This window comes from Melozone crissalis, unplaced genomic scaffold, assembly GCF_028551555.1.
Source record: "Melozone crissalis strain CALT ecotype California unplaced genomic scaffold, PUWL_Pcris_2 ptg000013l_1, whole genome shotgun sequence".
In the NCBI taxonomy this organism is placed as follows: Eukaryota; Metazoa; Chordata; class Aves; order Passeriformes; family Passerellidae; genus Melozone; species Melozone crissalis.
Window position 1 is genome coordinate 19,304,638 of NW_026535791.1, and position 27,613 is coordinate 19,332,250.

General features: G+C 35.8%; 1 protein-coding gene across 1 annotated transcript in view; it reads right to left on the minus strand.

Moving 5' to 3' along the window:
- The window catches only part of DIAPH3 (diaphanous related formin 3), a 203,987-nt gene that overhangs the window by 112,030 nt on the left and 64,344 nt on the right, over positions 1-27,613 (minus strand). Inside the window, exons 17-18 of the mRNA XM_054271625.1 lie at positions 4,515-4,610; positions 3,489-3,583 (exon numbers count right to left, since the gene is read on the minus strand). Coding sequence (XP_054127600.1) covers positions 3,489-3,583; positions 4,515-4,610 — 191 coding nt within the window. The remainder of the gene's footprint in view (positions 1-3,488; positions 3,584-4,514; positions 4,611-27,613) is intronic.

A 27,613-nucleotide genomic window follows, 5' to 3' on the forward strand; every position in this document is an offset into this window, starting at 1 on the left:
CTTGGAAACTAAATTTGAAGCCTAAGTTCTACTGAATTTTCCACCTGATTTAGGTCTTCAAGGGATTAATCACTTGGCAAAAAAATGCAGCCTATGTTCTTGAGTGATTTATATGACTGTGTTCATACAGGATATTGTGCACATGATCACTTGTATTCCATTCCACTGACTTTTACACAATCACAGCAGCTGCTAATATCACTGTACTCTTGTAGGATATAATTTCTCACTTTTGGCTCTTCATCTTCTCTTACCCTTTTCTTAAATAAAATTGTTCACTCCCCTCCAAAAGCAAACACGAAAGGGCTCAACCACTGTTGAAACCACTTTGGACTCAATTTTGATGCCAACTGCATAAAGAGGTTACTGTATACACTGAATTTCAACATAATTTACTGCCAATACCAATTAATAGAGCCACAAGATTATCAGTATAGTGTCAAAGAATTATATCCTATTATATTTTTAGCTATGCCTACTGCAAAGCTCCAGTGGGGATAGAGTGTGCTAGATGTTCTAAATATACAGAAAATTAGGCATTCTTTATCCCAAGGCATACACAATTATAATGAAAATAATAGTCCACAGAAGAAATTAAAAATAATGATACAAAAGCAAAAAAATTATCCATGAAAATAAATTTTCTCTTCTTAGATTACTGCATCTTCACATAGAAGTATGCCATTAATTAACCACCCATTATTGGTTTGATTATTTTCTTTACCAGAGTCTAAATGCAAAAATAAATTTTGCCTTCTTTAGATAACACACATAGAAATTATCAAAATAACAGTTTTTTATATTTTTGATATACAGTACTTATTTATACAGGTTGCTTCATTTAATTGTTGCCTAATTTTTCTAACAAGCTAAATGTTAACTGTTGAAAAACAGTGCTAAGATCAAATAGCATGAGAGAGTCTCAGAGCAAGGATGGACTACCTGAGACAGATTTTAAGCAGAGCATAACAGAAGAGCATATTCCATCTCTCAGTTTTTCATGCTACCATAGAGAATTTCCACTGCTATACCAAATAAAATAAGATAAAGATACACATCATGCTGCCATTGAGCATGAAGAAAACCTTAAAAAAGTGATCTAAGTGCAAATTAGACAAAAAAAAATTTTGTAAGTGTAAACTATGTTCATCCTAATAACCTTAAAGTAATAGTTTTAGTGCCAATATTAACTGCATCCCTGAAGAAAAGAATGAGAATTATACAATGATTATATACACTGTCACTGGAGATAATGGTTCATGCTTGCTCCTTCAAATATTTAAGAGAAACATCTCATTCTTCAATGAAGAAGGGAAAGTGAAGTCCAAATAGCTGAAGAGAAATTAAACGTCTTTGAAATCCAAGTCACGGGAAGTGAGGGCAAAATTGCATGCAGGAAGAAAAGCATGCTGAGCATTGCACAGCCTCCTGTGCGATAAGACAGGATGTTATTTTGATATTCCGATATGGTGGAAATTCATTTTGCAGGAAAACCACAGAAATACAGATTTGTCCTGTTTTCCCATCTGAATACAAGTTCCTGTGTTGCAGTAGAAGCCACACCTGAATTTCAGTGAGCCTTAATGTAACAACTAATTTTATGACCCTGATACCTGTACTTGTTTTAACTAATCAACATTCCTGTAAATAGATTATGTTTCTAAAAAACCAATCTACCTTCACCTTTCTTTCACGTTTCAGTAGGGACTGGCACCCAAGTCTGCAACACACTTTAAAGTATGCTGAAGAGATTAGCTATCTAAAATCTATACCACATTACTAGTAGATAGACAGTAATTATCAATTATTGCTATATTATGTTTTGACATTTATGAGCCATAATAGGAATAATTTGAAGTTCATCACAGTACGCCAGAGTCCTGTCCAAAAAAAAGATAATTTTTCAAAAGACAGATGTTTTCAAATTTACTGATGCCCATCAAGACGACTCAAGAATATGGCACATGACAGGCAAGGACAGACTCAGAGAAGTCACTCTGTTGAACTCTGGGAAAGCCTCATGGGCCCTTCTTGGATGCAGATACCCAATTAAGTGGTACAAAGAAGGTGTAACTAAGCTGTTCTTGGAGTTGTGCAATAGAAGAACAAAGACCACAAGTTATCACAATTAAGATTCCAGTTAGATAAACAAAGAAACATTTTCTACTACAAGTATTCAACACTGAAAAATGTTTCCAGAAAAGCCAATGGGGTCTCCAGACTCAGAGATACTAAAAATTTGATGGGAAAGGCTCTGATCAAAGTGCTCTAGTTGACCTGGTTTTGAGAGCCTTGGCTCAAATGACTTCAAGACACCCCCTCCAAATTATTTTTCCCATGTTTCTAAAATGATTCTCTTGTGTTTATTTCATTAAATTCTTCAGCTTTTCAACCCTTAAATATCACTGTATATAGAAGAACTTCCAGTTTATTTTGGCTCCACATAGAGTCATACTGACTTTGTTTTTTAAAAAAGTAATATTGAAAGAGAAGACACTACCTAAATAAACTCCATGGAAGAGAAATGGTGAATGCTGTAAATGCTCTAGGGCAAGATACTGGATTGTTACAGCTCTAACAAACAACAAAAAACCCAAACTAAACAACCAAAATAGAGATTTGTGCAGATAAGACAGAGATAAAGCAAAGCAAAGAAAAATTTGGTAAGTAGGGAAGAAACAAAACATCATATGTACACAAGACAAAGTCTCTATTTAGGTGTGGACAATATGGAAAAATTCAGCTGTGTCATACTTTAATCCCATCCAGCAACCAAGCCCCAAGCAGCCCCTCACTCACTCTACCCACAGTGGGATAAGGATGAGGTTGGAAGGGTTAAAGTCAGAAAACTCACAGGATGAGATAAAACCGTGCACACAAGCAAAGCAAAGCAAGGAATTCATTCACTGGTTCCCATGGGCTGGGAGATGTTTACTGCCATCTTCAGGAGAGCAGGGCTCCATCAAATGTAATGGTGACTTGACAAACATCACCACTCCATCTCCCTTCTTTTTTCTCCCTCCCACTTTACATACTGACCATGATGTCCTACGGTCTGGAATGTCTCCTTGGACATTTGGGGTCACCTGTCCTGGCTGTGTCCCCTCCCAACCTCCCATACACACCCAGCCCCCTTGCCAGCGTGGCAGTACCAACAAAAAAGGCCTTGGCTCTGTGCAAGCCCTGCTCAGCAATAACAAAAACATCTCTGTATTATCAACCCTGTGTTCAGCACAAATGCAAACATAGCCCCATATCAGCCACCATGAAGACAATTAACTTAGTCCCAGCCAAAAACAACACAAGCTGCTTTCATAAAAATATTAGCATTACAAATTAAAAAAAAATCTGCTGTTCACAGGAAAAGAACATTCTTGCAGTTAATTATTAGCCTAAAGTTTACATTAAGGGGTGTTTTTAGCTATGCATTTCTATTTACTGAGAAGCTTCTCTTGAAATACTGGGATTTTAAGTGCTATTTTTGTTACCTGAATCATGGACTCTGAGAGCTGTGTTTCATCTACTTCCAATATCATCATTTTGATCTCTTCATAAGGCACTCGGAAAGATCCAAGGAAAATTGCTAAAACAGAGATTCCACAAATAATGAAGAAAGCAAGACAAGAACTATCTTGCTTCTATTTAAAAAACAGCAGCAAAACAGGTCATAGCATCTCCAGATTAACAAACACTATGCCAAATAATATAGGTAAGATAACAATTTTTAATGCATTTTTAATTACTGTTTTCTTTCAATTCCAGCCTTCTCCATATCCATTTGTTATATACAACATCCAGCATCACACAAGACTTCCATAAACAGTCTACTCTTCAGAAGAATCACTGCTATTACAGTATTTTGTGCTAAGGTGACAACTGTAATTTTTTCAATAGTCTTGTCAGAACCTTCTCTGAAAGAAGCACCATGACAAACCAAAACCAAGCCCCAGAAACAGAACATGTTGTTAAATGTTCTTATAAGCACTCTTTGTTTAGTCACCATAATACAGTTATTTCTTATTTAATCTCTGCTGGCATTTAGGAACCCATTCTTCCTAGAACTCCTCTCCATCAAAACTTTCTTTTCTTTGTATATTATTCCATAATACTGAGTATCACCTAATTTCTACAAAGTTCATGAGATGGGCAGACACGCTGCAGTCATTTTCATCCTTTTGTTGACAAGGGGCAGGGACATGCAGGAGAAGGGGGTATCCAGTATTCCTTGATGGATATATTGAAAATACAGATGGATTAGATACATAGCTGTGTGCTTGCACTTCAGTACATACAGTCTTGAACAAGGAATAATCTTTAACTACTTCTCGGGTCTTTTTAAGTGTTTCAGTTGTGTAAACTCATATTTGTGCTTAAAACAATATGCACATCTTTAAACACATTTTAAACAATAAGTGGTTACCAGGTAATCGCACAAGACAGAAAGGCATTTTTATGGAAGATTTATACATTACTCTGAGGAAAAAAAAAAAAAATAACCAACAGAATCTACTTACACAGATTCTGTGCAATCTTAGGATCCAAAACTTTTAATTCTTTGATGCGTTTCTTAATGGATTTCTTTTCTTCAAAATCTTCTTCCTCTCTTTTTACTGCCAGATTAATCACAAATACAATCATGGTTAATTCTTAATATTTAAAGGAAACATTCATGAATTCAGAAAGCATATTTGCTATCAAGCATAGTCAATTCACAGAGAAAAGATCATAAAACACACAGACAAAAAATTGAGAGGTTTTGCATGTTTTGTTATATTTCAATACTTTTGCTCTTCAGTCAAATTTGTCAGCTTGTTAGCCTTCTAGATTTATTTTTTTTAATATATAGGGCCTGAATAAACATGCTAATGTTAATTGTACAAATTGAATCATATTTAAAATATCATGCAACATGCTCCAGTACCCTGACCAGGCTAGGATTATGAATTAGATTTTAACAATAACAGATCTTAAAAAACATGGCAGTATGTCTCAACACTGAGACATCTATCTATTTATGTGATTGCTTTTGTCTAACTATATGCACCAAAATTATCAAAGATCACCAGCTTATTAAAAAATAACATTAGCTTAGAATACAGCTGAGTTGTTATATACCTATATAGCATGTAGGTATATATATGTGTATCTCTTTTTTCTTGCCCTCCTCAAAAAGATGTATTTTTAAATATATGATGTAATCACATTATTACAAAATACCACAAAGAAAAAGTGATTGTATAAACATATATTAACATTGCTGGAGATTTTGGCTTATTCTTTCTTTTAATAATTCATACAAATAGAAAATAATTAATACAAATAGGATCTCCCAAATACATTGTGTAAGCTGAATTTCTTTCTCATTATTCACACACTGTCATAAGAATTTCACTTAAAATAACAACATAGGCTTGATAAAATATTAGTAGGAATTATTATGCAAACAAACTAAAAAGCTAAAACCACACAAAATCTTTCCTTAAATATGATCTGTTATTGTATTATTTTACAATAACACATGATACAAAATACTCTTTTTTTTTAACTTTTCCTTCTTCCTTCCCGCAGCACAAATCTTCACTGTCAAATGCTATTTACCAAATACATTGCTACTGTTTAGCTAATTCTGTATATTATTTCACAAATGAGATTAGTTTCATAGCTTTACAGTATGATTGTTCCAAATTAAGTTATACATGCTTCAAATATTTGAGAGAAGAAAATATGCTACAATAGTATAACGTGCTACTGACTTCCAAAGGAGATACGCATAGATGAGAAGTCCTGCCAAGGAGACATAGGATTAAAATTTCTAGCTCAGTGATGATCCTTGACAAAACTCAACATAAGCATGAATTATCAAGAGGGTTTTCCTAAGCTGAAATCAATTCCAAAAATGGTAAGAGAGCTATTTAAGAGCTACATAATTCTTAAAAAATGTTTTCAAAAGCACGATGAATTTTGCCAAGGATTGGGACACAGACTAAATGACCTGTTGAGGTCTTTGATCTTTGTTGTCTAGGATACAACCAAAGAGATAAGGAATTCAAGACCTCACACAGAGATTGAAGGAACCAGATTCAAGTCCCTTCCAAGTAGGTGGAGAGAGAAATTTGAATCATCTCCTAAATCACTTTTAATGCTCTACACCTGCTAGGCAGCACAATGCTCCTGAGAACATGCCACAGTGCAGAAAAGAACCTGTATTCTGCAAAAATGAAATCACTAAGCTAAGACATAAAGCAGTCCTTAGAAGAAGGACTGATAACTAGCATCCTGGAAAACGGGTTACAAAGCCACAATCCTCCTCTTTTGTCTGTTCCCAGTCTACCCACAAAATTCACTTGGCCTTGAATTTCTTTTAGCACATTGAACAGAATGTTTAGCACTCTCCTGTACCAGGAAAAGCTACACACCCTGCTTACTACACATGTGAAAGCAAAAGTAGGTTTTCACCAGCAATATGAGAACTCTATAGCTCAGGCACCAAAGGAATTGAATGACATTAAAGCTACTGGATAAAAAAAAGGTTACCACTACAAGTTCACTTTTTCTGATTATGCTTGAAGAAGAGCCCTTACTGAACCCAGAAGGGTATGTCAAGGGGCTGCAGATCCCAGAATCACATGACTGTTTTCTCTTGCAGTTATACACTTTAACAGACCTCTCAAATTTCTTAACTTGTTCAACTACACACTGAAAACTGTGACTCTTAAAAACATGACTTTTGAGTTGCCTCAAAGTCTTATCAATGCTAGAATTGCAGATTCTCCTAGAAGACCTGTACATCCCTGCAGGACAGGTTCCAAGCAATTTTCATGCCTTAATGAAAATACCATAAAATTCTTCATGGCTACCTTGGAACTTTGCAAAGAAACCTGGAACTTTACAAGAAACAAAATAATTTCCTTTGTAGTCAGAACAAAAAGTAGTTAAATTATCTAAATTTACTCATTTCCTTAAGTGTGCCCTTACAGCCTCAAACTGGATGCTAAAAGGGCAGAAAAAAAAAAAAAGAAAAAAAAAGTTTGCCTCTTTCAGCACTAGAAAGCAAACTTTATTCATTATGAGTCTTATAACTGAGATAATACAAACATGCAAAAAGAATTAACAGTAAACATGCACTACTTAATTCCCTACTTCCAAATCAAGAAACAATGAATTGGCTAATAGCTTCAGGAATTTTCACCCAGGAGGGGGTTATACACAATGTTACAGCACTACTTAAGGCATCACAACACTAAGGAAAAACATTTAAGCATAGAGGGTGTCTACTCTAGCCAACTCATGCAGGAATGGTATGCAGAGTTCTACAATTATGCAATAAACTAAATTACTGCAAACTTACATGATACTTCTTTAGTAGACTTCAGGTCACGTCCTTATGTAGTTGGCAGCAATAAGAAGCAGAGGACATGTATTACTTTTCTTGCTGGTTTGAAATATTGCACTTCCCACTGAAAACTCTGATACCTCCTAACGCCTCTAGAAATTTTCGCCTCCTTTACCAATGTCCTGGTTTTGGACAAGGACAGGGGTTATGTGGAACCATGTGGGCATGGCAAGACACAGTGCAATTCAATCCCATGTCACCTCATGGCCAGGGAGGAGAGAAATGGGTCTCTCTCTTGCTTCCTGGAAAAGAAGGGGAAGGAGGAGGGATTCCTTTGCCAGGGAACCAAGCGACAAATGCAGTGGTGGGGTAACACTGGTCCCGACCAGATGATCTGTCTGCCATTTTTTTCATTGTGTTGGGCTTGGGGACAAAACATGGAGGCAGATGGTCTGTCCATCATTTTGTTCACTGTCCCTGTCAGTGAGCAATTCCCTGCAAATCACTCTCTTTTTGTAAACTTTTGTTATTAATATTGTTGCTGTTACTGTTCTTATCTCATTGCTGTTTCCAGTAAATTGCTTTTATCTCAACCCATGATCTCTGCCTTTTTTATCTCCCATTGAAGGTTGTAAGGGGCAATGAACGAGGGAGTGCCGCTCCTAAACCATAACAAGTGGCAAAAAAAAAAAAAAAAGCCCCCAAAATCCCAAGAAACATAACTATTCTCTATTTGCAACAAGTAAAAAGAGAAAGAAATCCCACAGTTGGAGGGAATGAATAGAAATACCTGAACAGGTTAAGTAAGAATCTAGACTAAAAGGAAATCAAAGAAAATATGCAGTTAAATTTTCATTTGCGGAGAGCACTGGAATAGAAGGGAAAGTATACACAAGAAAGAAAATGGGAACATCTGCTTACAGTGGAAAAAAAATAAAGCAGGCTAGTGGGAGTGGGCAGCTGCTGCAGAAAGGATGTGACTATTTGAAGGAACTGGAGATGTGAGATGTTACCATGCTAATAAGAGAAGAAACCAGGGGATCACAAAATACAGACAGTTCTCGCAGCTCCAGAAGTTTGATCTTACTAAGCATGAAGTTTTTCAAAATTACTTTTCTTTTCAGCTATTATACAATAGAAAACTACACACCCTTTAAAGTTCTGTCTATACACTAAATCTATCCCACTGTGGGACACACACACGGCCCCCGCATTTGAGCTATGTATTTTCAGTAGTACCACCTCTGATGCTCCTGCTCTGCCCTCTCAGGCTGAGAAACAAAGCGCTACAGCACTTTGAACCACACAAGAATGCGCCTCCCACCCTTCGCAGTTCCTCTTATCTTCACACCCTACATCCTTATTAAAAAGACTCTAAAATTAACAGATGTGGTTGCCAACACAACCACACACCAACACCTCAAAGGAGTTTTGGATACTGGACAGATTGCTTTTACTGTCTCCTTCATATTCAGATCCATATACACATTCAAATGTAGTCAACTACCTCCATCTGTGGGAATGACCTGACTGAAATTAGGGTCCTGAAAAGAGTGGTGACAGGACTGTGTCATAAATACTTGGAAGTATTGGAAGCCTGCAGAGCAGCACTTCATAAAATTTTGGACTGGATCCTAGGGAGCTACTCTGTAAAACTCTGAAACAATTTCATTCTTGGTAGGTGCCACTGAAATAATCTACATTCATGAATTGCAATACACATTTCTATTTCTGCCACAGGTCTTGATATAATCTGCCACTCACAATCTTTGTAAGAAAAATCATGTCTGTGCATCTGTATGCTAAAGGAAAAAAAATCTTCTAAAACACATCATCCTAGTGGAAAAATACAAAACAAAATACCTTTGAAATACAAGATTCAAAAGGAATCTATCTGAACATTTAGACATGAGCATTTATTTTTAAAAAGTCTGAATTCCTATTTCAGATGAAACTTGAAAACTACATTACACAGAACACTCACTGGAGTCATTTTGTCACTAAGAAGAGTTATTTTGTCACTAAATAAAAGAGCATACAGAAGATTACACGTGACCTTACACTTTTCCTGGCCTCTTAGCTAAGACTACAGTCATCTTGCATTCTCTCTTCATTGAAGAATGAAAGAACTTGCCTGGGGTCATGGACTCAAAGGATGTACCTATACAGGTGTCATTATGAAAGCAGATGCCTACTTCATCTGTATAGAAGTCTAATTCTTAAAAGTAAATGATATCTTATGTCCCATATAGCAGGATATTCAATGGGAAGACCTGCAGTTCATCTCCTAAAAGTTATGTGGAATCAAAAGAACAGATCTTTAATAGAAAATGAGGTTCTAAGTAAATAACAAATCCTTCAGAACTTCTTAGTTATTCAGAACTTCTTAGTTATTCAAAGCTAAAATGTGGAGTACCTTGGTATCAACCAATATTGAGGTTGGAAGTGACTTCTGGAGGTCATTTGGTCCAATCCCCTTACTCACACAAGGCTATTCCCTTACTCACACAAGGTGCCAACGACTGCATTCAGGCAGCTTTTGAATATCCCCAAGGCTGGAGGTAGAGTCCAAAACCTCCCTGGGCACTCTGTGCCAGTGCTCAGTCTCCCTCAAAGTAATAAAAAAGTGGCTTGTGATGTTAGGAGGAACCTGTGTTTCAGTTTGTGCCCATTGCCTCTTGTCCTGTCACTGGGCACTACTGAGCAGTGTCTGGCTCAATCCTCCTTGCACTCTCCCTTCAGGTATTTATGCAAACTGGCAAGACCCTCCTGGAGTGTCCCCTTGCCCATGTTAAATATTCATGGCTCTCTCAGCCTTTCCACACAGGAGGGCAGCTTCAGTCCCTTCACCATCTTCATGACCCTTAGTTGGCCCTCCCCACTGGGTCCATGTCTCTCTTTCACTGGGGCGCCTCGAGCTGGACAGAGTATTCCAGTTGTGGCCCTGCCAGTGCTGAAATCAAAATCCAGGCAGGGAATATGTGCCTTTTGACTGACAGGACAGAAACTTTTGAAGACTTGGATTGCTTTTACGGCTGCATGACCACTGTCCTATAATATGACATGCAAAAAAACAAAACAAACCTTTAGTCTCAAAAGAAAAAATAAAAAGGCACCACCGAGCCTATTACCTAGACCATGACACTACACAGGTGCCATCAGATCCACTTATTTCATATTGAGCTGTTCACCAGCAGTTATTTGTGACAATTTACTTTAAAATACAAAAGAAATTATGAACTAGATCTAAGTAGTTTTACAACAGTCTTGAAAATAGCTTTCTTTTTTTTTTTTTATGAAGACAAGGCTAAAATACGGTTTCTAGGCATAGCTCACAGAAGTAGGAAGAATGCCTGAATGCTGAAATACCAGGAAGCTGATAAATATTGTGCTTTCCAAACTAAGCAACCTAAGGTTGCATCAACACAATTGGGATTTCTCATCACTAAAAGATCTGTTTTAAATTATAGTTTATTCTAAACCAAGAACATTAAACTCTCACATTTTTCAACAGTAGCTGACAAAATTCTGAAGGAAAAAAAAAAAAAAAACCAATCCTGAAGTCTTATTTGTTAGGAAGTAACTAAAATGCTCACAGAAATACAGCATGCAAAATCAGAACAATCATTCTCTTAGTTACAATCTGAACACTTGCTGGGCTCCCCACTAGAACTGAAAGTTTTAACCAAGAGTGATTCAACTCCTGGAAAGATCTGAAACTTCATTAATTCTTGTCTGAGGGGAAAGATAAAAGGGGAGGCTGAAATGAGCTTTCAGCTACAATGGAATTTGCTGGACAGGGAAAAGCAAAGCATACTGCTGTTCCCAGTAGAACAGAGTCTAGTACCAGTAGACACATAATTCTACAGTTTCCAGATCTCCCCATTCTAAGATATATTCCTACCATCAAGATTTAGCTGTTTGGGCCTTACAAAGCTGATCCATCACTTGCCAAAGGCATCAAAAGCTGAATAACAGCTCTGAGTGCACTTGAACCCAAAGGGAGCATAGCTGATTCAAGAAACACCATAACAGTATTGATTGTAAATTGGAATGGCAAGTGTTCCCCTCCACTGTTTGGTGTTCAACAGTTGCCTTTCAGACATTGTTGAATTCCAGAGCAAAATCTTTTCATTTAATAATCCCTGACAGATTGTTCTCGCATTACATTTGTGTAATTCCTCTTTAACCCTAATAAATTTTGAACTTTAAGTCCTTCAGCACAGAGTTCCAATTCTTAATTGTGCATTGTGCAAAGAAAGACATCATTTTTTATAATCTTGATCCATTTCACTGTACCTCTACTATACTTCTTATTAGTAAGAAGAAAGGAAACCACAAAAAATGTGCAGAATGTGGGCACAGTTTGAACTTTTATAATGAAACTTCAACTGATGACTTTGTTTTCCTTTATTAACAGCTCCCAAAACCCTTTTTTGCCAGTATATCAGTAATTTATTGATTGTATCAATTGGTATCAACTTTGGCAATGGTAGATATTCAAGCCTTTTTTAAAACTGTCACCTTGCTTCCTTTCTTCTGATGTTGGCATAAATTCAAGCGATAGTTTACACGGCACAGTTCATAGCTCAGCTGTTTCATCCTTCAGTTCCCTTAGAAGTCCAGGGTGAATACCAGCTGGTCTTAGCAATCTGTTACTGTCCACTTTATTGACCTATTCTAAAACTCACTCTACTGACCGTGGGAGTTATGTTTCTTGCGCTAATGTGGTATTCTCCCCAAGTCCAGCTTGGAGATAAGTTCATTATTATCAAACAGAAATAATTCAGAGCTTCAGCATTTGGAGGCAGGAAAAAAGTGTGTTACTCTTTTTTTTTCCTTTGGAAGGCAGATATGACACACTAAATCATACTTTTGCATAGCATTTTTATTATATCTTTATCCATGCTTAAAATTCAATAGTATGAAAATTTTAAACCTTAGCTCTAAATCGCAAAGCAGTTACAATCAGAAACCTACTGAAGTCCTCACCATTAAAATACAAGCGCATACTCCTAAGCAAAATCTGCATGAAAAAGAGACACTCAAAGATGTGGCTTTTGCTGCTTACAGATTATATGTAGCATCTGTTAAATATGCTTAATATGCTGCAGTCTCTGTATTTCCTTAACTATGCTCTGAGGCTTTTTTAGGTGAGTCTACAAGTTAAATACTTTTTTTATCTTTTAATGAAGAATTCATTACTTTGTTTGACATCAAAACTCTTTAAACTTCACTAAATAGCTTCTAGAAGCATGACTTGGCCTATTTCTAGACCAAAGTCCAACACACAAGCTAATTTCAGTTCTTACTGTCAAGTTTTGAAAATGTTGGTATTTATCATTTATTCACAAAAAAAAGTAGAAGCATCTTTTTGGTTTTTATATCTTAATTTACTACCTGGGAAAAATTGCTTCATCATAACCTTAACTTTCAATTTAATACAGATGTTTCCAGCCTTGAGTTTTAATGACTACAAGTCTTTGAACATGTAGTAATTTAAGTGTTTTCATCTTTGCAGAAGGACGTAGGGGTGCTGGTGGATGAATGACTGGACATGACCTGACAATGTGCACTTGTGGCCCAGAAATCTATTCCATCCTGCACTGCATCAAAAGCAGCCTGGCCAAGAGATCAAAGGAGGTGATTCTGCCCCTCTACTCCACTCTGGTGAAACCCAACGTGGAGTGCTGCATCGAGCTCTGGGGCCCCCACCACAGGAAGGACATGAACCTCTTGGCTCAGGTCCAGAGGAAGGCCACAAAAACAATCAGAGAGCTGCAGCACTTCTACAAAGACAGGCTGAGAGAGCTGGGTTTGTTTATCTTGGAGAAGAGAAGCCTTCAGGGAGACCTTGAAGCTCTTGAATATTTCAAGGGAGCTTATACAAATCAGTGTCTTGTGACAGGACAAGGGTTTTAGCCTAAAAACCGCTGATTTAGACTAGATATATAGGTAACATTTTTTACAGTGCAGGTGAGGAAACGCTGGAACAGGTTGCCTGGAGAAGTTGTGGATGCATCACTCCTGAAAACATTCGAAGGCAGGCCAGATGTGGCTCTGAGCAATTTGATGTCATGGACAATGTCCCTGCCCACTGCAGATGAGTTTGACTAGATGGCCTTTAAATGTCCCTTCCAATCCCAACTATTCTACGATTCCAAAAGCCACAGTATGGAGACACAGCTGAGCATTTCTGGAAATATATGGGAGTCCATTGCTTCCCCTACACACACACACTCTGCTTTTGTCCTGCTTGCATAGTCCTAGAATTTATGAAAAGGGAAACATGATAATCAATGTACTTTAACAACTTCAACTCACAAAAACGACCAAAAAATTAACAGGGACAGGGGGAAGTGTGACATTAAAGTAGCAAGTTCAATCAGCCTGCGGAGTAATCAAATGAGCACCAAAGAGAGGCAGACCATGTAACGAGAAGCAGGGCAGAAGACATCAGTCAGGCCTCTTCAACTGAGCATCAATGAACTGACATGCGCTCTGTTGTTCAAAGAGCACCATCCTGTGACCCCAGCAGAGCAGAAGTTTGCAATGCATCTGAAGGAAGCTATTCACTATTTTCCTATTTTTATCTGTATAGTGAATTCCAGAACTTAGCTTTCAGTTGTGCCACTTGCCTGCACAGGCATATAAACACTATCAAACAAGAAAAAGAATTGGACTCCCCCCATCTAGCAGCACCAGATTTGCCTGCCACTGAAATGGCACAGAACAAATTCATGAAATTTGCTATAGTAAATTATAAAGAAAAATTACACATTTTTAATTAACCATTTGTTTTTAAGGATAATTGCTCTCAGAATAGTACACTGTAACTGATTAGAGAGGCATTTTTCATAATTGATTTGATCTTTGTTATTGTAAGATTTAAAGTTAACAAGTACCATCTGAGTATACATATAGGTTGAAGATATTTTCTGACAGAAAAATTATTCCATCAAGACCTCCTCTCCTTCCTTTAAACTATGGGGTTCATTTCACTTGTGTAAAATATTGTTGTAAAATCTTACCAGCAACCAGTCTCAAAATCAGTTTAACTAAATATCCTTATTGATGAACAACACCTCAATTCACAAGAAAGACAATTTTTATTAGTTATTATGTAGCAGTAATTTCATTGCAGAACACTGTAGTACAATATAGTGCATATTGCAATATATGTTATTCATCTGTAAGTAATTTTGCTGAACAATTTTGCTGAATACTTTATAAAAAACATTCTCTCTGTTCTGATGTTATTTTTAATTCTGTTATTAACGTCTGATATTAACTTAAAACAATTCAAAATATTTCCAGGAGAAAAACACTGGATTAGGCTTTCAAGCAAATTCTTTGAGTGACTACACAAAAACACCCCAAGACATGGAACTAGAATAGATGAGGTAGTGCAAGGGCAGGAATGAATGATCTGACATAAGAGGGACAAAAAACTTACTAAGCTACCACTGTCACCTCATAGCACTGTCAGTGCCTCACAAGCCACAAAGGCAGGGGCAGTACCAACCTGACAAAGGACTGATCATTAACTTGTGACAAGAAACAGCAGTACATGGGACTCCAAACTAAAAGGGCAAATGGACAAGAATAGCAAACTGGAATTATTAGGGAGGAGCTGGTGTATTCTGCCTGAAATGGAATGAAGAGCCGTGGCCAGCAGTGAACTACCAAATTACAAAGGCAGCAGGAAATCAAGGGTATCAGAGATAATAAAGAGCACTCCCACACTAGCACCTAAAGTACATCAAAGCACCTGAAGCATATCTGGAGATCAGGATGGGACACTTCTATCAGCCTAAGACATGAAATGCTGGTATATAGCCAGCCAGTGCGACTAGATCTCCAGGATGATGGCATTAGCTGAGCAGCAGCCTGAAAGTAGTGGCCTTGCAGGTCAGATGACTGGGTTTGAACCTTCAGAGTGAGACTGCTTACCCCTTGTTACAATCCCTGAGAGCTCTGAAATCTGGGAGGCAAGCCAAAAAAAAGACAAATCACCGTGGATCTCCCATCCTGCAACGTGCAACCCACCCTCTTCCTCACGCACCACTGATAAACCTGCTGCTTACAAAAGTGTACCTTTTGTGGTGTATGGGAGCAGGAGAGACAACATAAAGGAATGCAAATCTATCCCTTACTTGTAAAGTTTTGCAACAATTAATAGTAACTACTGCGTCATCTAATAAATGTAAAATAGGAACTCACAGTCCAAAGTTCAGGTCACTCCTAAAACAAAGCACAGCAGATATATTTTTCATAATTTTGTTAGGTCTATTTTTAAAATATTGAGGTCTTTTTCTTAAAGAGGCATTCCCAAGGCAAGTGTGCCTGAATCTCTCTGAACTACTTGTCTGGAACCAATCTGCAGTTCAATTTATTCATGACTAGTTTTTACTTATTTCTTGCAGTTTAAACAGTTCTTTTCCCTTTCTAATGCTCTTCTTAAAGAATGTCAAAATATCTTAGCACTACAACATGATCTTTGATATTTTTAATTAAATAGTTCAAATCCATTTAATCTCTTCACCTGACGATACCAGAAGCTTCTACGCATCTGTGATTTAATCTGCCTTGAGTCTGGGACAGTAGAACTGAAAGCCACATTACAAAGCGTGACTTGTAAACATATTAATGACAATGCTTCCCTACTGGAAACATTTCTGTGAAATCCAGGATTTGTTCTGCTCTCCTTCCCTTACCTTCATTTCCTTTTTTTTGTAAACAACCAATACATATATATATCTAAAAATACCCATATGTACATAAACTGAAGTAAAAAATCACAGATTCTAGTGCTAACCTAAAATTTGTGTTCACAGTATTAAATTTCAGGCATGAGCATCTCCACTAAGTTCTGATTCCCTGACCACAAGGGAAGGCAAGGGAACTGTGCCATGGTCTTAGACAATATCAAATCCATCCAAATGGACTGGAGAGGTGTGAGCTTGTTTCAGACTGATTCTTTCTCACGTGTTTAATTCCCAGGTTTCTTTGCTTTCTTGTGCAATACCTATACTCACACTCACACTCTCCATTCTCAAACACAACCAATACTCTGCCACCTTTAAGTAGTCAGTCAGCTACCAGAGGTCTCCATAATCCATTATTAGCAAAAGAATGCCAGCAAGGCCACGCAAAGCCAGTAACAAACTTTTTAGAGACTGCTACCTATCTTCCTGTCCCGCTTTCTGTACTGGCCCCCGCAGCCATCAGGTACATGCTGGGGTCTCAACAGCATACTGGTAAATATGAGGTAGGCAAATGCAGTGGCATTTAGCAATGTGAAAAAGGGATTAAACATGTTAAAATTTCTTTGCTATGTGAGAAAAGTTCTGCTTCAAATCAACAAGTGAAGCTACAGTTAAAGGCTTTGTATAAAAGAAGTCCTGCAGTTTCGGTTTTGTAGCTCCTACATGTAGTAAAACTACCATGAGATTACTTGAAATCCACTTGAACAGAGCAAGCTCTTTCAGAACTAACAGGACTTAAAAGTAACATAAAATTTGCCAATCATACTTAAGTATTTGGCCTTGTTCTCAAATTTGTCTTTCTTCTACTCATCCAGCTTCTGTAACATCCTACCCTTCTTGAATCTGAAAATGCTTCCAAACTCTGCTATCACCAAGTTCAGCCTTTTTTTAACATACGCAACAGATCATTGAGACTATTTAGTAAATAATTATTCCCAAAAGTGATCCTTCAAAAACTCTACTAACAGCCTCATAGTCCAATGCAGCCTTTTTCAATATTCCCCACATCCTCTTAAACGTACCTGTTTTACAAGTCTGCAGCTAATCCCACTTTTCATTAATACTGGTACAATGGCAGTTCTACTGCAATCCAGAGTTTAAACAGATCATATTTGCTTTGCTTAGAAAAACTGTCATCTTCTCAAAAAACTAAAATGTTATCTACTGCCTAGAATAATTTACTTTTCATATGCTCAATCTGACACACACTTCACTCTCCTTTTTTTTTTAATCTACCACTGTGTCTTTGATTGTAATTTGTAGAAAAACTGTTCAGTGTTTCTGCGTATCATTGATAATGAATCTATGAAATAGTCCTCAGACATGTTTGAATATAACTTCTAGAAAAGGTGCTGTCTTTTTTTCCCAGTAAAAATAAATAAAACCCCCCTCAGTATTCCCTTGCTATAACTACTAAATGATGCATGATTCCCTTGCAATCATCACTAAATATCATACACAGTTTCTAATAAAAGCAGTGAAATGGATTTGCATAATTGAATAAAGAAAAAAACAATAATGGTCTACAGTGTAAGTTAAATTCAAGTGCACAAGCACTTCAATTTTATGTGCACAAGCACTTGAAGGATTATGCTGAAACAAAATATGAATTTAGCCTACATTTTTTATTGCTAAAGAAAGAGCTGTCAATCAGCACATTTGTTTGCACAGTCTCATTAGAGTACATTGCCTCAATCTCAACAGTCATAGTGAAGAATGTTGAGAGCATAACTGAGCATAACTGTATCTACTTAACAAGCATTCATGCACCCTCATTAATTTTTTTCATCTCACTTTGAAGCATGACATGGCTCATACCAGAACAATAACTTGGTGATAATTGTTTGAGACAACAACTGGACAGGAACAGTGCAGAGGTGAACTTTCTTATAGATTATAGTGTGCCTCAGTGAATTACAATTAGCTTTAAAAGTCATCTGTCCTGTTCAGCAGCTTTCAAGATATTTCATTAGCAACTAAAGAAATCTTAACATATTTTAGGCTGTAATGACCCAGTTGCATTATATTTCTAAGATAGAAATTTCTCCAGAACACATGACAAATATCACAATATGTGAGCTCACAACTCTATAGCATTTATAAAATTGTCACACGATATAAACTGAAGCTCAGCTTGTCAGTTATCAATTTAAATGCTAATAAAATAACAAGAATAATTTATACAACTCCCAGATCACAAACCACCTTTACAAAACTATGGTTATAAGTTTCCTGTACTCCTCTGCAAGATAAGTGTCATATTTACGAATATATCAAAACAATTCAGATCTAGTACAAATCACTAAGGAAAACAACTGTATATAGAGCTGTATAATTGTATTCCGCAACAAGCTAAAGGAAAATAGACTATATATCTGCCTAATCTATGGTTATTATAATGTACTGATACAAAAATAAAAAATAAAAACCAAAAACCCACACCACAAAACCTAACAAGATTACTTATAAATTATATTTAAACAATTTTTCAGATTTTTAACTCTTTTAATACACTCCTATGTGCTGATAGTGTTCCCTGTCTCTTCTAGAAGAATCACTTCAATGCTGCATTAATTGTAGCTTTTGCTGCCCCAAAACTCAGCCTTTTTTGAAGTCAGAGGATGTCATCTACATTTATCTGTAGTTTCCCAGGAAATTGTAAAAATCAAGGTGTTCCATTTCAGCAACAGAAAAATCTCCGTATCTAGAAAAACATTATTTCTTTAAAATTATTCATAGTAAGACGCCTGACTTCATAATAAAAATGGGCTTTGTTTGTATTGTTATTATTAAGTGACAGATATCTGTAGAAATTATTCAGTCTTTTTACTAGGATAAAAAGAAAATCTTGGTGATGAAAGAAGAGCTATAAAAATGAAAGCAGATTTTCAACAGAAAGTCTGACTTTAGATGCAGAAAAAAAACTGCATTGAAGATCCATTGGAAACCTACATCCTGACCAAATTCTTCAATTTGAAACTAGTAAATGGGCCTCCAGCAACAGACACTGATGCCAATTTACACAGAAGGCAATTGTGTAGGGAAAAAATAATTTCAACTTAAAAAAGGAACAGACTTAAATTAAAATTTTCCACTGCCTTAGGAAAAGACCACACAAAATGACGACATAGAGACAGACCACTGCATCTATTCATAACAGAAATCTGGACAAGCATAATTACAAATGAAAGAATGAAAGAACGAAAGAACGAAAGAACGAAAAGTGCAAGACTTATTTTTCTGCAGCAAACAAGTCTTCAGGAATCAGGAAAGATTTCAGGTACAGTTTAAAACCAGTTGTTAATCAATTAATTGTTTTCTGTAGCACCTACCTCCCAAAGGCAGCACTGAGAACAAATGCACTTATAGTTTCCAGTGTAAGGGCACAAGTCTTTGAGTCACTGGTATTTCTTAAAGCACACTTTTTAGTCATCATGGTCTTCCCCAAAACTGGGAATGTTCCCATACAAACACGGGGCAGGATCTTTACTTTCAACCTCATATGTTCAAAGTAGAAAAAGTTACATCTGTACACGTGGATAACATGTCTCAATGAAATCCAATCACTGACAGGCAAACCCTCTCTCTCTCTAACAGCTGTGCAACTCTCTCCTGTGCGCTACTCACACACCATCCATTACCTGGAACAGCATCCTGGAGTTAACAGAATAAATATCACCCTTTTAAAAGCAATATGATGCTTAGAGATATCAGCAAGAGAACAGCTGGTAAAATCATAAATGCACTTGAAGCAACCAACAACCACATTATTATCATAAAGCTCTCTCCATACAGCAATCAATGCTTATTCATCCTAAATCCCACCCATTCACTCCCCTTATAACAATGTCTGGTGCATCTGCAAATGAAGTCTTTTGGAGCCTCTATACAATACAGATTTTGACACACTTACAACAGATGGGATGCAAACATGATGCTTTGTTTTGGTTTAACTATACCAGTGCAAGTCAAGAATGGAGAGAAAGCTGTTGGAACTGTTGGTTGTATTTCTCCTATGGTGCTTTTTTTTGGGGGGGTGGGGGGGAGTGGGGAGGGGAGGGCTTGTGGACAGGTGGTGACAGGTTTGTTTTCCCAAATACTTAAGCATTGTTTGTCTATAGTTATCACACTTTGAACACTTACTCTGGAAAGAGTAAGTTCAAAAAGCTCTTCCCACACGTACTCTGGAAAATGGGATTAAGAACAGATCAAAGCTAACAGTGCTTTATGGAAGGACCTTATGGAAAGAGAAGGCAGATAGAATTCTATCTACCCGTTTATTTTCTCTGCTAAGGCTCCAGTGCATCCAAAGACTCATACCCACCAAAACTTCAGATGGATGAACTTTTGGAAGGAAAATTCATCCAAAAATCTACAGCAGAAAAAAATCCTCACCTAAAAATAAATAAATATATATCCAGTATGTCTGCATTCTGGATGGATAAACCTTTCTGTAAAGAAAAAGACCAAAATTTCTTCACATGTAAAAACAAAAACAAGTGTCATGGCAGCATTGATATAGCAGTTTAATTTTACCCAAAATGAAGTACAAGAATGGGAAAATGCCATATAGTCATAGGGAGCATTTTTTGATTTCCGCCTTCAGAAATCAAGACTTCTAAACATTATGCAGTCACCATTGAAGGTTCTTTGTCAGCTAGGCTCCTGCCCTTCTCTCCTTCTTTTCCCCTACCAGAAGTACAAACACTGAACACCTCCAGGATAGGAAGTGGTCTGAACTCTGTCCATAGTCAAATACAATGATCTGCCTTCATTATGCAGGATTTAGATGATCATAGTTCAATTCATGAACCTCTGAAGAAAATGTTGGGGTTTTTTTTTTTTCATTTCCTTTCTTATACCACACTTTACAAAACTTGGTTTAGTGATTTTAAATTTAGGATAAGAAAAGAAAAAGAGATACCGTGTCATAACAACATGTTCATAATGTCATGTTTTATAATTGAGGTGGTGGGTTTAAGAAGAATTGATCTGATCAATATTCAAAATCAGGACAGTAATTCCAACTTTTGTCTTTTTTATCCACTCTAAAAAATTAAGCCTTTGTTCCTCAGAAAGAAAATAGGAAGCTGTTGTCTCTTTGAAAGCACTCAGCAGTTGAATCCAAAATGCCTTTTACCCAGTCAGCCTGAAGGAAAATGTGGCTGTATTTGCATTGCTCTATAAGAGGAAGAAGGGAGGTTATACAGCAGTTTCCCACTTCCAAGTAGAGCCTTCAATTTTTCATGACTACTTTAAAACTGTCCGTACTAACACCATAGATAACCAGGACTGTATTAGACAATGAAAAAATGCAAAATTCTTATTCCAAAGCTTTCCAGACCCTTTTAGCTGTATTTCTTTCCATGCTGCTTCAAATATTTCAAATAGTAAACCAAATAAATCAAAAAGATTCCATAATATTTCAAAAGTTAGGTCCCCAAATACTGAGTCTGTACTGTTCCAATGTTCCAAATAACTATTCAGTACCATCTAAAACCAAACAGCAATGTTTCTCTACGCTATCCACTTGCAAAAATATGACACTGAGATTAGAAATACACAAACTTACACTAGCTCTGTAATGTTGATATCTTTATTGTTGTTGATCAAAAGTACTAACATAATTGATTCATTATTCAGTGATTGGAACATGCACTCGACAGCTACAATTTCCCTTACTATCATCCAGGTTTTCAGCAGCAGACACTGAGACTCTGCACAGTAATTCTACTTCTAAAGCTATCTCACCACAAAAATGATCCAGAGTTGCCTTCTTGCATTTATTTTGTAAGAAAAATGCAACCACATAAGCTACAAATCAAAAAACAATAACAGACCTGTTTAACTTTTAAAATACTCTTTTCTCTGTCCACTTAACTTCAAACCAACACATAGATCAAAACTTGACTATACATGGCACTCAGAGACATCATTTTAATTCTGTCAATAAGTACGCAAAGCTATTGTTGCTTACATTTACATTTAAATATATACATATCTAGAAGCATAATTGATTCTAAGCTATGACCTGCATTTTCCCTGAACTTTGGTAGAAAAAAATTCCTTTGATGTATATTAGAGAAATTTACAAAATATCACTTTATGATTTTATCTTGAAACATATCGTGATGAAAGCCTTCTCCAAGAAAAACTGAAACTTTGGTATAAGATGACATTTCTTCATTAGAAACTATAAAGGTAGCATTGTTTTAAATCTCTCTGGGTATATTTAAAGCTACAAGTTAAATATAATAGAAAGCACATTTTAAAAAACTGCTGCTGTTTCAGACTGGGGAAAAAAGAATAAATACATAAAGCTGCATAGCCATAATTTTAAATGCATACTAAAAATCATAGTTTCAACCAAATATTTTTTAAAAACACAGTTCTAAAGTGCAACAAAAATGAAAGAAAAAATAAGGCTGCTTTGCTTCCTAATCTAAAACCATAGCATACATATCTATTTAAAAAGCAGAGGTTGCAAGCCTTACAGAGAAGCAATTTATCCAATATGATGTTAAGATACATTTTTAATATGAATGTTCAATGAGTAAAGTTTGGAATCTTTTTTACATGTAGAAAGGCAAAAGTAATATAAGACATAATACAGGCTGAAAAAAGATTCAAGAATATAGTTGCTATGGTGAAGGCAGGAGGCAGTAGAAAGTCAAAAAGACATGCATAAGTAGTTTATAAAAATATTTGGATACATAACAATAAGATGTGGTACAAGAATGTAGCATAAGACATTACACTGATTTCACATATTATATGCAAAATTAAAGAAAAATATACAAAGATAGAAACATACACTGGAAGCCTACTGATAAATCTAAGCAGTGCAGAACCAGAAATTTAATAGATCTTTACTATTTCTACTAGAAAATAAAAGTGGAAACTATAATTCTTGATAATTTTTAAGTTTTTTGTTAGAATAATCTTGTTGATTACAAAAAGACTGTTTACATAATTTTTTTAAATCATATTATTTTGTCATAATCATTACTCATTATTGAGTGTCTGATTTAGTTTAAGATCTAAGCTAACAGAAATGTCTATTTAATTTAAATTATCTCAGCCATTAAAACAGCAGGCAGATTTAAACATGCCAAAACTCAGAAAATTTATCATCTTATACTTAAGCAACTAAACTATCATCTTTAAACATTAGTTTCACATCGAACAACAACAGTAATAGCAACAGTAATAGCAACAGCTATAATTCCGATCTACCTATTCTTACAAGTATACGTAAAGACCTCAAAGTAAAGACTAAGGTTTAAAATTACCCAGAATTAAGGAAATGAAGATGAACAATAGAAGTTACAGTTATAAGAATGTTTAGTTTGCTCTACTAAGGAAACGTCCATATCTCACATATCTGTCTCCCCACAAGAAAGTCACATTCCACCTCAACTAAACTACAGTCCTTAGCACTGTAGAAACAGAGGGTATGAACAGGAGCGAGCACACAGTCGGCAGTGTAGATGCCAAAAGTGCATTGCTATTGTGCTATGTGCATCTTAGAGATTTACTCTTGAATGTCCAAGAAATAGGAGAAGATATTTTCTCTCTGAAACACAGAGAAAAATGTTGCATGCATGTACAGTTTTCTGGGAAAAGTCTCTGTGAAGGAACTCAACCTGACATTTGAAGCTTAATATTTTTGTAGCAAACATGTTACAGGTGAGCAAGCTCTCAGTTGCACATGGGAACATTCCACTTGATAAAAATATGTCAAAATAGTTTCTGAGAAAAATCCGAATGAACCAGATTATTTACTTACTGAAAGCAGCATAAATGTATCTTTCAAACTTAAAGCAGCAAGTAACAAAGTAATCCCCTTTTAAGTGTAATAAACAAATTGTACTGAACAGCAAATCTCCAGAGCACAAGGGAGTACTGGCATGATAAACAAGTTACAGAGGTCTATAACTAAAGCCAACGTCAATCAAGGTCACACAAAGTCACATCTCCATGTGGCTCAACTTGCCTTATTTAATAAATAAATCCAGCTATTATCAACAGCATTAACTTGTTAATAGATGAATACTAACAACATAGTCCACGTTCTGCAGAAAATGTTAATGAAGAATAAAGAACTACTGTGTATAATAAGTCTGCACTGCACCTCCTCAATAAGATAGATAATTATTAGCCTTACATATTCTGCAGTAGGAGTTCATGAACTATCACAAATACTATGCTTTCAGTCATACAATGCACACCAAAAATAGCTTTCTGACAACAGTCCAAGAACTTCAGACCAAACACTAACAATTAGTTTATGAGATGTTCTTTAAATTCAAGGGGTCACTCATACTGAAAAGTATGCTGAACCTTAGCAGAAAAAGATGAGGGAATGCAGTCACCTAAACCTTATTTCCCACCTTGACCTCCACACTCATTCCAGTGTGTTAACATTGCTAAGAGTAATTTTTTTTAAATGTTTTTAAAATTAAATACCAGCTCATACAATTAATGCTGGCTTCAGCTCATAAACCACAGAAATTACTCTTAAGTATTTCTGTAATAATTTTTGCTAAAAAGTCTGATAAACAATTTCAACTTACTTCCTAAATACACCTTTAAAAATGTTGGAAAATTATAGAAAATTAACTAGTGAAAAGAAATTAAGTGTTTCAGAGCACAAGCAAAGGCAGGCCATTTAGGGAGTGGGAGGGTGGAAGGGGGTGGTGTAGTATTTTCTTTTTCTTGGAGGGGGATGTTTAACAGCCAAGAAACCATAGCCATTTCTGAGTCTTCTATAGGCCAAGAGATCTGACTGACCCCATATATTCAAGCTGGATACAACTGGATTCTATCAAGATATTCTAGATTACGTTTCTAACTAACACCGTACAGTTTACATCAAATTGTAAGACCACTTTAAGGGTTGCCCAGTATATTAGGAGCAGCTAAAGTAAATGAGGTTTTGGAAGCTTCAATGCACTGTGTGTCAAGCAAAAGATTACACTGTTACAGGGTACTCCCTCTAAGCTCGTGAGTTACACTGCTAAGCATCTGTGCTCATCATACTGAACTCTCATAGTCTCAAGCCATAATGAGACTGCAAATAAAGGTAAATGGAGCATACCTTTATTTAGATTATATGCTTTAATATACCCTGTAATAAGCAAATTATTCAAGTCTGTTCAGAAGAGTGCCCATTTAAGCTATTGATTTTGGACAGATCTGACACAGGAAAAATCTAATAAAAAGTACTAAGAAAAACATATAAAATGAGGCAATGATAATTTAGCTAATTTTATGACTTTATACACTGTTGATTAAAGTTTTGATTCTGTTGAAATAAGCCTTGAAAGACAAGAACACTAACAAGGCTAAACAAGAGGGAAAGGATCATATAGGAACTCTATCCACAAGTCATTTTATCAGAAACAAATAAAATTGCTCTATTCATAACATACTCACGAAGGTATCTATGGCACAAGAGAATTGCATCACATACCTATAGACACCAGATTATTCAGCTACCAGAGTATTTTCTTTCCTTAGGGATACAAGGACTCTTACATAAAATACTCAGTAAATAAGACATAGCTTTGTATTGTAAAAGATTTATTTAATACCATTAACCAGTATTTTTCAATAGCAATCTATAAGAAAAGCAAGCCATTAGAACTACCATGATTGACTCCTATCAATACACTTATCAATGTATATCCAAACATATAACAGAGAGGGGGTTTTAGCTTGATCTGGTTAATTACTGTAAATAACAACATCTGTTCTTTCCAGATTATAAAAATAATAAAATGAAATTGGGGAAAGTAATGTAGTTTTCTCAGTGCTGCTTCTGATAGTGATGCACCTATCCAACTTTTTGAAAGATACAAGCAGTTTACATCTTTTTTTTCTCCAAATAAATAAGTTTGAAATATTGGTTATATACTAAAACCAATAAAACTTCCTTGATTATTTTAAGTCTGCTATACTGCAGTGCCAGAACTAAGATATTGAAACAAAAGCATGTATTTCATTCCCAAAAGAAGTTTAACCTAGCAGTGCCATTATACATCCACAGGCTGATTTTGTGCAAATAGTCCTTACTTCCGACTGTCACTTCCCAGAAAGTTACATTAAAAAACTTTATAATCGATACCAGTTAATATGATTTTCTCAGCTACTACTTATCTTCGCTTGTATTCAACAGTACAAAGCTACCTGGTAAAAATACTTCCAAGAAACTTCATTGTTTTTCATATTTGCATTTGTACAGCACTTGCTCCTTGCATAAATTTCCTCATATTTTAAAGTGTATTTTTTGTGATTGCACTTAACAGTTAGAGCCACACAAACTCTGCAAAAAGGTACATGTTATTTATTTGTAGTCAGCGGCATGAGATGTGCAGTAAAATACAGTGTGAAGAGTTACATAGTTCTCAAGTCCGAAACAGGATATGAGGATTTCTTTTAAATCATAAACATAATCCATTTTAATGCTCAGTTATGACATATACAATATTTAGAAAGTGACAAAAAAAGTTCCAGTTTCTGTAGGAAAGTAAACAGGATGCATATCAAATGTGTAAATCACCTTAACCTTTTCCTCAGAAGTGGAGAGTATAACTGAAGACTATATAATAATCTGCAGCACCATTTTCCAACAACACGTAAGTGTTCTAATCTTAGAACAGTTTTTCACAATTTGCACATTAAAAGCTTTTAATCATTACTATAAAAAATACAAAGAGTGAACTAAATTTTATAATTTAGGTGAATCCACATGATTTCGAATCCACAAAAGAACCTTTTCCATTAATTCACAAGCTAAGTGCTTAGCAATATTTAAATAGACTCAAAGATTTAACATTCAGTGTACTATTCCATATAAATAGCAAAGAAAATGCTTCAATTTTCTTAAAATTAAAATATTCTGTTAAAAGCTCTCTCTAATATGACAGAGAAATATGAAAAATATGACAGAAACAGCAATCAATGAAGCATTTGGATTCTGGGTTACAAGACAACAAGTATCTATTTCCCTGAAAATAAATCTTGCAGAAAATAACACTGACTTCACTTTTCCAAAAAGTGCAAAAAAGTTTTCTAGTTAAAACCATCGCTGTGCATCTTCCAATTACAGAATCACATTTCTTATGCATTATTACAGATGTACAACTGACATTACTTCTAACATCTGTATTAGGGTTTTCTCTCCTCTTTCACCAAACCTATAATAACTATTCAGTAATACAGATCATTTACTGTACTATGAGACACTCTTGTGGTACATTAAGGAATGAAGTGATGAGCCAATCATAAACACAAAGATTCAAACTCAGAAAGCAATCATTACAAGCAAGCTTTAAGAATATTCACCATTTTAGAATATTTTTTTAAAAAGCAAGCTGGAGAGGTCTGCAGCATTCGTTCTCACTGAAATGCTGTTCTATCTGACACACTATTTGACAGAGGCCAAACAACAGAAATGCTGGAATTGCAAGTGAATTCTTGTATTTGTTGGCTGGAGAACGCATTAATA